The sequence below is a fragment of the Stenella coeruleoalba genome (genome assembly GCF_951394435.1).
Source record: "Stenella coeruleoalba genome assembly, chromosome: 1".
NCBI classification, from domain to species: domain Eukaryota; kingdom Metazoa; phylum Chordata; class Mammalia; order Artiodactyla; family Delphinidae; genus Stenella; species Stenella coeruleoalba.
The window spans coordinates 149,083,040-149,098,263 of record NC_137169.1 but is presented as its reverse complement, the minus strand read 5'-3'; the positions used below and the strand labels follow the sequence as shown (position 1 = coordinate 149,098,263).

Sequence of the window (15,224 nt, the reverse complement as noted above, 5' to 3'; positions counted from 1 at the left end):
GTAAAGCAACTATACCCCAACTTTTTTTAAAAAATGTGTGTATGTGCATTTTCTCTGGTGAGTCAGTGGTCCTCACACAATTCCTAAAAAAGAGTGTGACCAAAGAGGTTAAAAATCATTGTAGCAGATTAAGAAATGGGAGCAATAGACTTGCAGGCTCTAAATCATCCATTTAGAGGGGCTTGAAATCAGGGTGCAGGCTGGAGTAGAGAGAGACCAGCATGTGCTTGGAGCTTTGCCTGCATGAGCTGGAATAGCTAGTAACCATGTGGGTATGAGAGGAGCTGTGCTGGGGACTGGGCCTGCTCCCTGTTCAGGTCCAGAAAAAGCTAAAAAGATCCTCAAAGTGTACAATGCTTCAACATAATGAAATGAGAAGAGAAAACACATTACAGTGTAATATAAGAAATTTACATCTAAATAAAAAATGGTTATTGAGGGGGAAGAAGTTGGACTTTTTCCAGCCTGACCTCCATTAACAAGGCACTACCAACAAAGCAGCTAGTGTAGCCCAGGGTGAGGGAGCTGGCAGCATGCAGAGCTCACAGAAAAGAAGCTGGCTCACTGACGAGACAGGCCAGATGAGAATGGTTGCCCCTGAGGTCCAAGAAGTCAAATTAGTGGCTAACAAAATCCTTCTAAGAAATAAATGGGAAGAAATGAAAATAGATTAGAGACAGGAGAAAGCAAGAGGGAGGTACGGTGAAGGGAGCCCAGGACTGTCCTGTGGCAGCAATCCCAAGAATTTCAGCTGAGCCCAGGGGAGATGGGAGCCTAAACCAAATCAGAACTGGGCGAAGAGGATTCCTTTCCTGGAGGAGGCCGGGCCTAATTGAATCTGTACCTAATTTTTGTTTCTGAAGCTTTTCTCATTTTTGTTTCAAACTCAGCCTCTGAAACCCTTATTCAAACTCGTTCATCCCATTATTTCCAGAGTTTCTAAGGAAGAATGTCTGGGGGTGCCAGTCGAAAGAGAACATCAGTTTAAAAAAGGCAAGAACATATCTTCCCTTGCCCCTCTCTGGGTTACCTGAGCCCTGAGAAAGCTCGGGAGGAGAGGTGTTCTGCAGAACGAAACTGCCCTGCTTCTAGACTCACAGGTGCTGTGAACTTGCAAAAAGATGGAGGTGTGCAGCCTGTCCCTCTGTGTGATACTGGGATATACAATAAGAAATACATACTTGGTCTTCATCCCTATTTCTGGCATTGAGTTCCTAAAACCCTTGGAATTTCCTAAGTGATGAGAATGATCAAGGTGTCTTTATTATTTTAATAAGGTGACTTTCAGAAGCACCTAAGGATGGGGACTGGTTGCTAGGATAACCAACCACAGGATAAGACGGTTGGAACTTTCAGGGAAGAGGAACTGGAGGTTGAATCAATCGCCAATGGCCAGTGATTTCATCAGTCATGCCTCTGTAGTGAAGCCTTCATAAAAACCCACAAGGACAGAGTTTGAACGCTTCCAGGTTGGTGAACACATGGAGATTCGTGGAAAGCGGTGAACTCGGAGAGACGCCCTATGGGCATCTCTTCCATCTGGCTGCTTCTGATTCATAGCCTTTTGTAATACACTGGTGATCTTAGTAAGTAAAATGTTTCTTGGAATCCTGTGAGCTGCTTTAGCAAATTAATCAAAACCGTGGTGGCATCCTCGGCACCGCTAAGCCATAGCCAGTCAGTCTGAAGCCTGTGTGACAGCCTGGGCTTGTGACTGGCGTCTGAAGTGTGGAAGGCGATCTCGGGGGGCAGTGGGATCTGATGCCATCTCCAGGTAAATGGTGTCAGAACTGAGTTGAACCGTAGGACACCCAGCTGTGTCTGAGAATTGCTTGTTGAAGCGGGAAGACCCCTGCCACACATTGGAATTGGGTGGGCAGAACCTTACCCTGCTAGTAAATGCTCAGCATATGTCCTGAGAAGATCTGGTCCACTAGCCACATACGTAGTACATATACATATTAGCTAAAAGAAGAGGGCCAGGGTGGTGCTTTTAAAGACCTCTCCTCATTAAAAAATCCATTCATTCAAGTAGGTGTCCTTGATAGACCTTGCTGTGTTCAGGGCATGTGTCTAGGTTTGGTAGCCCCAGGAGATACAAAAGGTATCTTGTGGAATTCCCACTCACCTCCAGGAAATGGAACACACCCATGTGAACTGCTGGGGAGCAGTTCTATAATATAATTGTTCAACAGGGGAAACACTGTATAACCCCAAACTCCAAATGCAAGTGCTAAAGGGACTAGATAGTGAGGGAGTGGTCAGAACAAGGGTTCCTACACAATAATAATCCTGTATACTCTCCAAACACTTGGGACTCAGCCAAACACACCCTTACGCACTACCTTATCGACTTCTAAAATAACTCTATGGGGTAGGTATGATCCTCATTTTTAAAATAGGAAAATTATATTCAGAGGGATTGAGACTTGCTTCAAGTCATAAACGTAGTAAATGACGGGACTGGAACCTGAACTCTGAATCCGAGTGTCTTCCTACTACGTGACACTCCCGGGGCGAACATCTGCTTTCTGGTCGATATCAGAACCCAGGGGACTCCGTGTCTCTTCCAGAGCCAAGCGGGAAGTTTGGGTGGGGCCATGACTAGCGCCAGGCCTCACGACAGACGTTCTGATGCTGCTCCGAGGTCTTTCACTTGGCAGCTGTCAGGGTCCATATGTGGGCTTATCTTTGGTACCAGGAGCAGAAGATGCTAAAACAATCACCAAGGGAGGCTTCTGGAGGAAATGAGGCAAGCTCACAAGAAGGACGTGAGGAAGACAGAATGGAACAGGGCACGAAGGGTATAAAAGGGCAGCAAGAGTGTCCCAAGAAGGACTGGTGATCCGCCTGGCCCACAGATATCCCGTAAATCTGTACCTAGACGTCAGTGTGGGTTCGTTCATGCTTGTCTTTGCAGCTGAGGGTGTGAGATGTCTCCATCGAGAGTCCTGCGTGCAATGGCAATGATAAAGCCTCACGTGAAGAGTAGAAAAGATCCAAATCCCCTCAGATTTCTCTTTCACGTCCTCCTCTGAGTTGGCACCAGGAGCTCAGCGGGATCTGAAGGGATTTCTACACTGAGTCTTACTAGAGAGTCTCAGTTATTTGCTGGGCCAGTCTAGAGCCTCGGATCCCAGCCTGGATCTGATGACGTGTTCACGCGTCTGTCTCCTCCACTGAACTGTGAGGACAACACTGGGCCTTATTCAGATTAACAGAAGCATTTAATCAACACATATTAGATTAAATCGAACAGACTGGACCTGGCTCTGGTTCAGTGTGACTCAAAGCCTCCTTAGCGCCTTCAGTTTTCAAATGGACACGGAAATGCCTGGCCCGCTGGCCTCAGATGGCTGTCAGCTGTCATGAGGGCCCGATCAGTCATGTACATGTGAGCAGTATTAATACTTTCTAGTCCCATAAAACATCAAGGACTAATTTGATCACTTATAAAATGCCTACTTGGAGGTGACCCTGGGTTGGGTCCATGATATACGTGGGAAATTTCCTCCACATTGTTTTCCCGTCAGAACATTCACAGGGTAGACCCTCAGTGAGTCTTTTCTGCCCAACTGATTTGACTGGTTGACAACCATTAGCCAGACCAGAAAAGGAAAGTTCTCCTGAGACCGCAGGAGCCTTCCAGTGTTCTCCATCAGTCTGGTAACGACGTCAGACAAGGCAAAGAGAACAGGAAGCGCTGGCCACCTTCAGCCATCCTAGTGTTCTCCCTGTTGACCACAGGCTGATTTCAGTTAGAGACCAGGAAAAGGGAACAGGGCTAGCAATCAACAGAAACCAGCATTAGGGAATCTCACTTGTAAGAATCCCTTAGGCATCTGTTATTTTTCCCATCTAAGTGTGGATCAGCCAGCCCCTAGACACTCCCTGAGAGATCCTGATTCAGGGCCCGGGTCTCTCCACCCTTCTGCGGACAAGGGCATCGTGGCCCAGAGGACCTGGGAAAGTGCCAGGTGCTGCCCATGAAAGCCCACACACCAGCTCTCCATAGCCGCCACCAGTGCCTGGACCAGACCAGCACCTGAGTTCTGCCTTTGGAAGCCACGGTTTAGGTGAGGGGGTGTTCTTCCAGGGTGGAAAGGCCAAGACAGCAGAGAGCCCTGGGCCCTAGTGGCAGAGGACACTCATTGAGAGGGTGAGGACAGGCGTCACACTTTTTTTTTTTTTTTTTTTTTGCGGTACGCGGGCCTCTCACTGTTGTGGCCTCTCCCGTTGCGGAGCACAGGCTCCGGATGCGCAGGCTCAGCGGCCATGGCTCACGGGCCCAGCCGCTCCGCGGCATGTGGGATCTTCCCGGACCAGGGCACGAACCCATGTCCCCTGCATCAGCAGGTGGACTCTCAACCACTGCGCCACCAGGGAAGCCCGAAATTCACTCTTTAACACTGCATTCCAACACACACCCAGTTCTCCCCCTTGAGTTTCTCCGCACTTGTTGCTAGCACTGTATTGACCTCTCGCCCTCGCTCCCTTCCTCCCTTCTTCCAACAGTGGATACTTGCTAAGTCCCAGACCTCGCAGCCTCCTGGGGGGCGGGGCAGCAGGTATTCCTGCTGCCCTGTGATGAGTGCTCAGCTGACAGAGTGAGCGGAGTTGTAGCGGGGCAGGGAGGACACAACATTCCACCTGGGCCTTAAAGGGTCAGTAGAGTTCTGCCAGGCCCAGGGGCTGGGGTCGGGGGAGGGCATATAAGGCAAAGGAGACAGCTTGGAAAGGACCATGCCTGGGCAACAGTGAGCGGCTCAGTGTACACCAGCTGGTGTGTGTGTGTGTAGGTGGGCGGGGGGAGGCTGGAGGTGACGAGGCTGCAAAGGTGGTCTGCAGACAGGTGGTCAGGGGGCTGGGAATGTGGATTCTGTTCTGTGGGTGGGGAGGCATGGACAAGGGTGGCCTGTCCACAGTGGAGAAGGGCACAGCCGCAGTGGTGTCTGAGGCCAGTTTGCACCAGTTAGGAATTGATTGTTAAATTTTACTGATTCTTGTGAACTGGTTGATTTGACATTGGGAGTTTAAAATCAGCAACGGTGGGCATGTTTATACCAAAGACATCAGCAAACATCACAAATCATTTTCTTTTTTGAAGCTGGTTTTTAACATTTATGGGTACGCGTGTGTGTACATATGTGTGCTTGCACATGTGCATACACACACGTGTGTAGAGTTGCTAGAAATCACAAGGAAGAGGCCTAGCAACAACCAGGAAAAGGTATTCCAGGCAGAACTACATGCGATCTTGGCACACTCACCAGCCTCAGATTCTTCATCGCTTGGGGAAACATGCCTTGATGTAACTGCAATTTGCCAACTTTCATTACCTGCACGCCTCTGACGGGATGGTTTCCTGGGAAAAAAATCCTGGAAGAAAACAAATGGCAAACAGTGTCAGTAGCTCTCACTGGTGCAGTCAGCACAGTCAGGAGACTATGAAAGTGGGAGCAAATGCTGGGTGCGAATGTCAGTGAGCCACTGAGAAGAATCAGCTCTGCAGCCGGGAGAACGTGATACCGAGGGAAGAAGCACACTATTGGTCTTCTGTTCCCCAGAATGCCTTTTGCATTGGGGAAAAAAATGACAGGACTGGAATACCTCTCTAATAAACACTAAAAGAAGAGAATCTGGACCTCTGCGTTTATATTTGGCAGGGGGTGTAGGGACCAGGTGCCAATCTTATCCTCCAACCTCCCCCGTGAAACTCCAACACCCAGGATAGCCTTGGACCAGAAGCTGGCCTCTCAGTGTATAATTGTTAAGTAAATGAATTTTCATTTACTTTCAGGATTCCCCATATAGAAACGCCCACACGCTCCTTTTAACCGCAAAGCTCCCTGAGTCTCAGTGCAGAGTCCATCATTCATCACAGAGTCCACCTTTCTTACAGGCCCCGTGTATTTATTCTGTCATCACTGGACTCTGTTTTTTTGTTTTTGTTTTTAACATCTTTATTGGAGTATAATTGATTTACGACGTTGTGTTAGTTTCTGCTGTATAACAAATTGAATCAGCTATGCGTATACATATATCCCCATATCCCCTCCCTCTTGTGTCTCCCTCCCACCCTCCCTATCCCACCCCTCTAGATGGTCACAAAGCACCGAGTTGATCTCCCTGTGCTATGCAGCTGCTTCCCACTAGCTATCTATTTTACATTTGGTAGTGTCTATATGTCCATGCCACTCTCTCACTTCGTCCCAGCTTACCCTTCCCCCTCCCCCTGTCCTCAAGTCCATTCTCTGTGTCTGCGTCTTTATTCCTGTCCTGCCCTTAGGTTCTTCAGAACCATTTTTTTTTTTTTTTAGATTCCATATATATATATATATATATATATATATATATATATATATATATATATATATATATATCACTGGACTCTTTGGATTCAGACACCCCATCTGTGCTTGCTACCGTGTTGCATGTAGGAACTCTGTACATACTTGACCTCTTTCATACCCAACAGAATAGAACAGGGTGTTGCAGTGGACCGAAGAATGAAAACCCAGGACTATGTTTCAGACCCAGTGTTATTTCAACTCGATTCAACAAGAATGTATTACGTGAGATTCAACAAAATGTGTACAGTTTGGCCCCTTCTGCCCCCCACATCCTCTAGCCTGATAAGTCTCCTGACCTCCGGCTGTATGTGCAAGATCAATCCTGAGGCCGGGGGACATACTATACTATATATATATGATCTTTTCCCTCAAGGCCCAATAATCCCATGAGACACAAGGCAAACATTCATACCACAGTTTAAAAATATCACAGAATAGAGCATGATTTAGTGTCCCGATGAAGCCTATGTTAATTAGTAGATGGCAATGCTCAGTTCAAGTGTGTGGAATGAACTGAGAAAATGATACAGGAGTTATGAAAAGGAGAGTTATGATTGGTTGGACCAGGGAAGGTTTCTTAGAAGAGGGTAAGAGGACTTAACCTGGCTCCCCAGGATCTGAGAAGGTTTGTCTGGGTGGGGAGAACGGAAACACATCCAAACTGTTGCATGGCACGAGCGAGGGTGCATTCCAGATGCTTCCCATCCAGAGAACATAGGTGCCTGCCTGTAGGCCTGAGTCATGGCTTATACGGGGCTTACCATGTGCCAAGCACTGTTCTGCTTTTCATTTATGAACTAGTCATGGAACCCACATTCAGCCTCTGCTGTGTAATAGAGATGAGGTAGCTTTATCAGGAGAGACATGTATGTTCTCTGATTAGTATACTATCTTCAAACCATTCCCTCTCCCTGAACCTCAGCTCTTCCCCACATGAAATGTGATATAGAAACTTTTTTCATTCAGGCTCTTAAAGAAGCAGAAAGCAGTACCTCAGAGAGAGGTATTTAAATTAATAGAAGGTCGGCCATGCTTCTCTTAAAGAACTGAAAAGGGAGGGGGGGGGGAACAAAGGGGACACCTGGGTCCTGGATTTTCCGTCGTCTTCTGAGCATGCCAAGAGATCAGTCACTTCACCTCTCCCCCTTACAAAATGAACATCATGATCTACTTCTGTGGAAAAGATTTTAAGATTCCCCAGACAAAAGGCTTAAATATAGGACGCCACTGCCCTGTACTTAATTGCCTTGGACACTTTCCTTGAAAAACACACCTGCATTTGGAACTTTATTTTATTGCTGTGAATGTGGCATAATTAAATTTAAAGGCCAAAATGTAATTTCATACTAATAATCATTCCATTAAGTGGATGTCTGTCACATCAGTTAGCAGAAGGAAAGAAAATCTTTGGTTCTATGGTGGCAGAGAAAGTGGTGCATAATTACTCCATGAAAGGTACTTGCTCCGGTTGCTTAAAGATATTAAAAAATGAAGTGGAGTTTAATCAGGAGAGGATGAGGAAGTGTCTGGGAGGGGGACTTCCACATAAATATTTACGGAGCAGCCTAACAGCTCTGGCAGGGGTGCTGAGTGTGTGCCTGGGTTGTTTCTGGAGGCCTCCCAGCTGACATATGGAATAAGCATCATGATTACTTGCTGGAATAGCACCCCAAGGAAAACCGGTGAAGCTCACTCCTGCTGGGAGAAGTTCTCTACCCAGGGCGTGGGCTTTCATCAACTTTACCGTGTGTGACAGTGATGAGAGGAGGCCTGCAAAAGGTCTTCAATCACAGACTGTCAGGAATCAAGGCCAGGCTGAGAGCCTGAACCAGAGGAGGAATCAGGGATGCCTGAGGACTGCGAGGACTAAAACAGGAGTCTGAGTGGGAAGGTGTAGTAGCTAGGAGAGGCCAGGTACTGTGCCCAGTGCATAAAGGATACAAGAAGCCCACGGTGAGTCCCTGCCCTTGCTTAGGATACAGTCTGATTGCAGATGTGAAGCAAATTGAGTTATGATACAGAGAGGATTATGAGAGCTGCCAGACCACGGCACAGACAATGGGTGCTCCAGAAGCAGTGGAGACCACAGTGATCAGGGAGATTCCCTGGAGCAGCAGAGCTTGAGCTGGTTCAGACTGGAAGAGGCGATGGGCTGCTAGGACAGCATGTGGAGCATGGGGAGGGCGGGTAGCTCTGGCAACGGTACCGGAGGCTGGAGACAAAGGGCCAGTGAATGCATGATCTGACCGGCAGCGAAGGAGAGCGGGAGAGGAGGTGCACCTGAGGCCAGGCTGTGCAGAGGCATCCATGCCCAGCTAGGAGGTTCAGACTTTGCTTGCAGGCAGCTGGGCCCTACAGAGGGGCTGAGGGTGTTTCACCAGAATAGGAGACAGGATAAATTGGAAAAGAGACTCTAGAGGCAGAGAGACCTGAGTCAAGATGTGGTCATGAGAACAGAAAAGAAGGATCTGATGCAAAAAATGGCCTACAGCTGATTCAACAGGACCTGGAGACTTGCTGGGGTCTGGCAGTCAGAGCTGACTCCCAAGATTCAGAAATTGAAATGCCGCCACAAAAAACACAAGCAAACTATGTAATAACAAAATCATTCAGCAAGGCATTCTACTTGTTTGGGTGTTATAAATTTTCTTTTCATGGGTACAGTGCTAACAATCACGTGGTCCAGGATGCTGGGCCTAGAATGGAAAAAGTGCCCTTGGTGTTTCTGAGGTGAATAAGTGTATAGGAAGAAGGTGTTTAAACAAGCAGAGAAAAGCAGCAGCACACATGCTAGTTTAATTCAGACCCATAAACACCAGGATCTTGCTGCCATATTCTACAAGGAGGCTGAGGGTCAGGGAACTGGAATGTCTCAAGTTAAAAGGGGGTAGAGAAAAACATGGCAGGACCTATGTTGGCAGGACCCATGTTGTTGGTCTTGCTGAGGTTTTTCCACATGATGCAATTACCAATCACACTGTTTCATTACAGGTAGAGTTTTGACATTTATATGACAGGAAAAACCATTTATTGTTAGGGTTATTTTTTAGAACTGATATAAAATACATCACTGAATTTAAAACAAGAGCTTAACTTGACTCTATAAACTGTATTTTAGAGTAACCAAATAGCTATAATGTATGAATTTTAGCTGATAAATGTGAATTTTAGCTGATTAATGTGAAATCTAATTCTAATGATGGAATTAGAAAAATCAGCATTTTGCAACTCTTGAAGAATCCACAAAAAAAGTATCACTAGATGAAATCAGCAGATCAAAGAATGATGGCAAATTTTTAAATGGATAAACCAGGTTGTTGCCATCTGAACCCACTGATCAGTCTTAGCATCACTAAAGTGGGACAGCCAGATATTACATGCTATCTGATATGATGCAATAAGAAGGATTTTACACCACCTATAAAGGATCCTTGCCAAAAAACAAAAACAGAAACAAAGAAACTAAATTTATTCAAGCCCATAAAGTTAAATTCCATTTCATAGGAAAAACAAGTGGTAGAGGAACAAATAAAAGCAACCAGCTAAATTCGAGATATGGGAAATTCTACAGGACCTTCACCCAGGATCTTCAGCAGGTCAATGGCGTGAAAAGAAAAAGATGGCAGGGGAGGAGAACACTCTAGATTGAAAGAGACTTAAGAGATACAACAGTCAAATGTAATTGGCAGACCTTCTGCATCTTAAAACAACTGTAAAAAGACATTTCTGATTCAATCTAGGAAATTTGAACATGAAATGGCATTGTGGGTAAGAAAATGTCCACATTTTTCAGAGATACAAACTGAAGTATGCATGGATAGAATGATGTAATGACTGAGTTTTGATTTAAATTTCTTCAGCATAATTTCTCTTTCCAGCAATGGTGGGTTACCTTGTTTCAGACCAAACCCTGTGCTAAGAACAAGAAACATTAGACAAAATATTTATAAAATTCTGTTTGGGGCTTCCCTGGTGGCGTAGTGGTTAAGAATCTGCCTGCTAATGCAGGGGACACGGGTTCGAGCCCTGGTCTGAGAGGATCCCACATGCCGCGGAGCAACTAGGCCCGTGAGCCACAACTACTGAGCCTGCTCATCTGGAGCCTATGCTCCACAACAAGAGAGGCTGCGATAGTGAGAGGCCTGCGCACCGCGATGAAGAGTGGCCCCTGCTTGCCACAACTAGAGAAAGCCCTCGCACAGAAACGAAGACGCAACACAGCAAAAATAAATTAATAAACTCCTACCCACAACATCTTCTTTAAAAAAAAAAATCTGTTTGAAGGTGTCAAAGAATCACAGAGGGACAGGGGTCTGGATGTGGCAAAATGGCAGAAAGAGCAGAAGCTCAAGTAGGTGATCCTTACACCTTGCTGCTTTTCCCTTTGCTGATTTGAAAGTAGAGGCAGATAGGCTAAACAGCTGAGCAGAAGTTTTGGCAGTCTCAAGGATATGGAGACACAGAGCTTGGAGTTCAGGGCTTAGCAAAGATGAGAAGGAGCTCCAGTAAACATCCCCAACTTTCATTTGTGAGCCCCACCAAAGGGCTACAATCCAGGAATAGTGGTAAGCCATAAACAGACTGGCCCTCCCAAAGACTGAATCATTTCAAACCCTGACTGGAGTAAGGTGATCTGTTTCTACCCTGACTGCCAAAAGCAAAAGTAAATTCTCTCTGAAGGAAGATAACATAATCCTGAATCTCAATTATCTCTCTAATTTTTCTATACAATGTCCTGCATTCAGTAAACTTATAACCAGGCATACAAAAAGATAAGAACTGTCTGAAAACCAAGAGAAAAACATAGACAATGAAACAAACCTACAGGTTTGCAGATATTGAGGCTCTAATAAATCAATTAAGAAACAATTATAAAAAGTATGTTTGCAAACTTAATAATAGAAAAGAACTTTAGCAGAAAATTGAAATTATATAAAACATAACCAATGAAAATTCTAGAACTGAACAATAGAAAACTGAAATTAAGATCTCAGTAGTTTAACATCAGACTTATCACAGCCAAGGAAAGAATTAGAGAACTGGAAAGCAGGTCAAAAGAATATATCAGTTGCAAAACAAAGAGAGATGAGGAAATGGAAAATAAAGGGGAACACAGGTCTCATATAGGTAAACTGGAATCTCAAATGAGAGATGGGAGAGAATGGCAGAAGCAATATCTAAAGCCATAATGGCTGAGAATTTTCAGAAGTAATGAAAGCTAAGAATTGTAAAAAGAATAAAATAATTCAAATAAGGGGAAAAGAGGGGGAAGTAAGGTGAGAGATAAACTAAGTGTTGCAAAATCTTGATAATTATTGAAACTGGATAATAGATATATGAAGGTTCATTATATTTTTCTATTTTTGTGTATGTTTGAAATTTTTCATAATTAAAAAAGCAGAACACTGGGTTTTACTTTTTCACCTTCAGAAGTTATGGACTCTGGTAGATAACTGCCTCAAGTTTCAGAAGATTTTGGAATTTTACTTAATTCTAAGTCTTATATAGAAATGAAATGATACACACAATGAGTGGCATACAGTGGCCTTCCACACTGTCAAGACATCAGATCGACACTACTTGATAGCTAGAAGAACAGCAGATGTAACAGCAGCTCACACTCAGCATTAAGAAGCTTTGCTCTAGGTCTTAAATCAAGTGTAGAAACTCATTGTCAAACACCATGGGTAACTGAGACAAGGAAGCATGAAAAGGCAGATAGAGTCATAGGATGTTCCTTAGGGTCTTTTTGAGTTAAACCAGCTGCTGTATGGAAGTTATTTATGCCTTTGTGGTAGGGTAGCTTTATTTGTAATATGATACATTTTTGTTGTTGTTAGTTAAAAAAACAAAGATCCTAACATTGGGAAACAAAACCAAAGAAAAAAGGACAGACTATACTGGGAACTTCAGAACAAGGAGAACTATTTCTTACCATTTCTTAATTAATTCACACAGTCTGGAGAGGTGCTGCTCTCCAAGTGGGGTGATGAAGCCTTACTTCTCCATTACCTCTACAGCTTGGTTCTGTTGGTGACAGGAGGATCAGGGCCATGAATTCTCACTTGTTTCCAAAAGAAAAAGGTCCTGGCTTCCAGCCTAGATTGAACCCTCACCTCTTGCTCCATCTGTGACATGTGCTGTCAGCCCCACAGCATTGAGAAAGATGGCTCTGCCACCCACCCCCCCACCTCCTGCCACCTGAGTATAGGAAAATAAATTCATAGTGCTTCTTATAACCCCACCACACATCACAATGGGATTTTACAGTGTTACACTGAGACTTTGTCTCAATGCAATGAGATTTTTCTTGGGTTTATTTTATGCCATAAAATGAGTAAGCAGGATAATTTCCTTACACAAAGAATGCATTTCTGCCTCTCTTAATTTCCACCAAATAGGTCCTTCACTCACAAGGCAGAGCTTTCTTACGCTCAGAAGTTTGACAATTTATAATTATTTGTATATGATCCATTGTTCGAAAGAATCTCTAAATCAGATAATAAGTACAAGAGAGCTTTTTGTTTATTTTAAATGCTCAAGTAATTCAGCCTCTGGAGCAGAGGTTTTATGGTAGATAAATTAGAATGAGGGAGTTTGAGAAGATTTGGATTTAAGACCTGGTTCTTCCAAGCAGTTAGCAGAGTGACCACTTCACATCACAATTAACCTGATGGTAAGAAAACAGATGGGAGAACATTTGGGACTGTCAATCACATATAAACACAAACTAGTATTATTAAGTTTCCAGGGATGGTGGATGTAAGGTAATTAGTTGCGACGCACTTTTACATCCATATTGAGATAAACAATGGGAAAAAAAAATCACTCAATTTTGTTGCAAAGTGTAAAAAGATAGCCTAATAGCACCAAAATAGTTATATTCCAACAGCCAAAAGACCCACCTGGATCACCTGTGTGTTTGCCTGTTCCTTTCTAAATGCAACTTGAATATGTAGCAACACAAAGAGAAGCCTGGTGGGGTCTGGAGAAACTGAGAAGATACTGGCTAAGTAGCCAGGAGCTGCCTCCTTAAGGAAAGACTTATGATGCAGATAGGGTTGTGTCCAATTTTGAACCTAAAAGTTTGAGTTTTAGCTTTCTTTTTAGAAAAATGAACAGAGAAGACATTGCCCATACTTATAACTTTCAACTTAGGTGTGCTTAGTTTCATTTAATGTGGATTTGTGCTCAAATTTCCTCATGCTCTTTCCAGACCTGCTCATGTGCTGCCTGGCCCACTGGCAGTTTGGCTAACAGCAGGGAGACATCATAGGCCAGTCCATGCGGTTGGCCTTGTATGCAGCACAGTGGAAAGAACTGGTCAGAATCTTCCAGGCAGGCAGGATGGTACTCCGCTGTATGCAAATAGTCCTTTTTGATACTCATAATGGTAAGAGTACTGTCCTTTGTCTGGCTTTTGCCTGTCTCATATCTTACAGCACTTTTTTCTTAGGGTATGGAATATTTAATACTATTTTGAAATATTTCAAAAAGGCCAGCCAGTATGACTGAATTATACTGTAACTATAATTTAGTTATTAAGTCCTTGGGAAAAAAATGGCAGTGAGATTTTCATTAGAAAAGTTCCACTTGGGGATTTCCCTGGTGGTCCAGTGGGTAAGACTCCACGCTCCCAATGCAGGGGGCCTGGGTTTGATCCCTGGTCAGGGAACTAGATCCCACATGCATGCCGCAACTAAGAGTCCGCGTGCTGCAACTAAGAAGTCCGCCTGCCGCCACTAAAAGATCCTCCATGCTGCAACTAAGACCTGGCACAGACAAAATAAATAAAAATAAATAATAAAGTTTTAAAAAGTTTCTACCTTAAAAAAAAGAAAGAAAAGTTCCACTTGTCCTGTACAATGTCTATTTGTCCACTTATATGGGCAATAAAAGACACCTCTGAAGTTCTGGATAGGTACTCTAAATCCCCTAAATATCTGAATACACAGATGATCATATCACTCTGAGATCATTTCCCAAAAAGAAGCCCTTGAGTAGAAATTTTAAAATTTATTTTCATAAATTATTTATTCATTTGGGCCTGTTCAGATTTATGAAAACTGTTTTAATGCTGTTTCTGGTAATATGGCAAGCTTAATAGCCATATTGATTATCTCACTGAAAACAATGTAAAATGATAGATAAAATATTTTTAAAAGTAATAACGTCCTGGCAAGATAGTAAAGAACTGTCAGGCCAAAATCTAAATGAAGAGGTACCTTTGAGAAGTAAGCAGGATTGCGAAACCAATGCTATACTGGTGTGCTGAAATCTCTGGCTTCATCTGCTTTTTGGAGCTTGCGGGGCAGAAGAGCAAGCTCAGTGTCTACCCAATGGTGAATGGTCTAATAGGGAAGCTTCCCCTCTTTCCAATCATGGGAGGCAGATTATATTCAAAAGAGTCACAGTAAGGCTGGCAGTGAAAGCCAGAAGCCAGTAGAATGATACCTTCAATGTGCCTAGGAAAAATTATTCCTAGTCTAGTATTCTATATCCTCAAAAATATCTTTCAAGAATCAAGATGGAGAGGTACAGGTTCAAGGTTACTTTTAGAGGTGATGAAAATGTTCTAGAATTGACTGTGTGGATGGTTGCACATATCTTTGAACATAATAAAAAACCAATAAATTGTACACTTTAAATGGGTAAATTGTATGGTACGTGAATTAATTACATCTCAACAAAACTTTAACAAAAAGAATGAGACGTTAGCACCCACAAAATGAAATACTTAGGTATAAATCTATCAAAATATATAGAAGATCTATATAAGGAAAACTATAAAACTCTGATGAACAAAATCAGAATAAATGGAAAGATATTCCATGTTCACTGATACGAAGACTCAATATTGTCTAAATGTCA

The 15,224-nt window shown here is 43.7% G+C and overlaps 1 protein-coding gene across 2 annotated transcripts in view; it reads right to left on the bottom strand.

The window, feature by feature from the left end:
• SMYD3 (SET and MYND domain containing 3) overlaps window positions 1-15,224 on the bottom strand; it is a 719,303-nt gene that overhangs the window by 16,482 nt on the left and 687,597 nt on the right. For both annotated transcript variants that reach the window (XM_079902992.1, XM_079902993.1), the window contains one exon: window positions 5,271-5,379. In XM_079902992.1, the coding sequence (XP_079759118.1) occupies window positions 5,271-5,379 (109 nt within the window). The remainder of the gene's footprint in view (window positions 1-5,270; window positions 5,380-15,224) is intronic.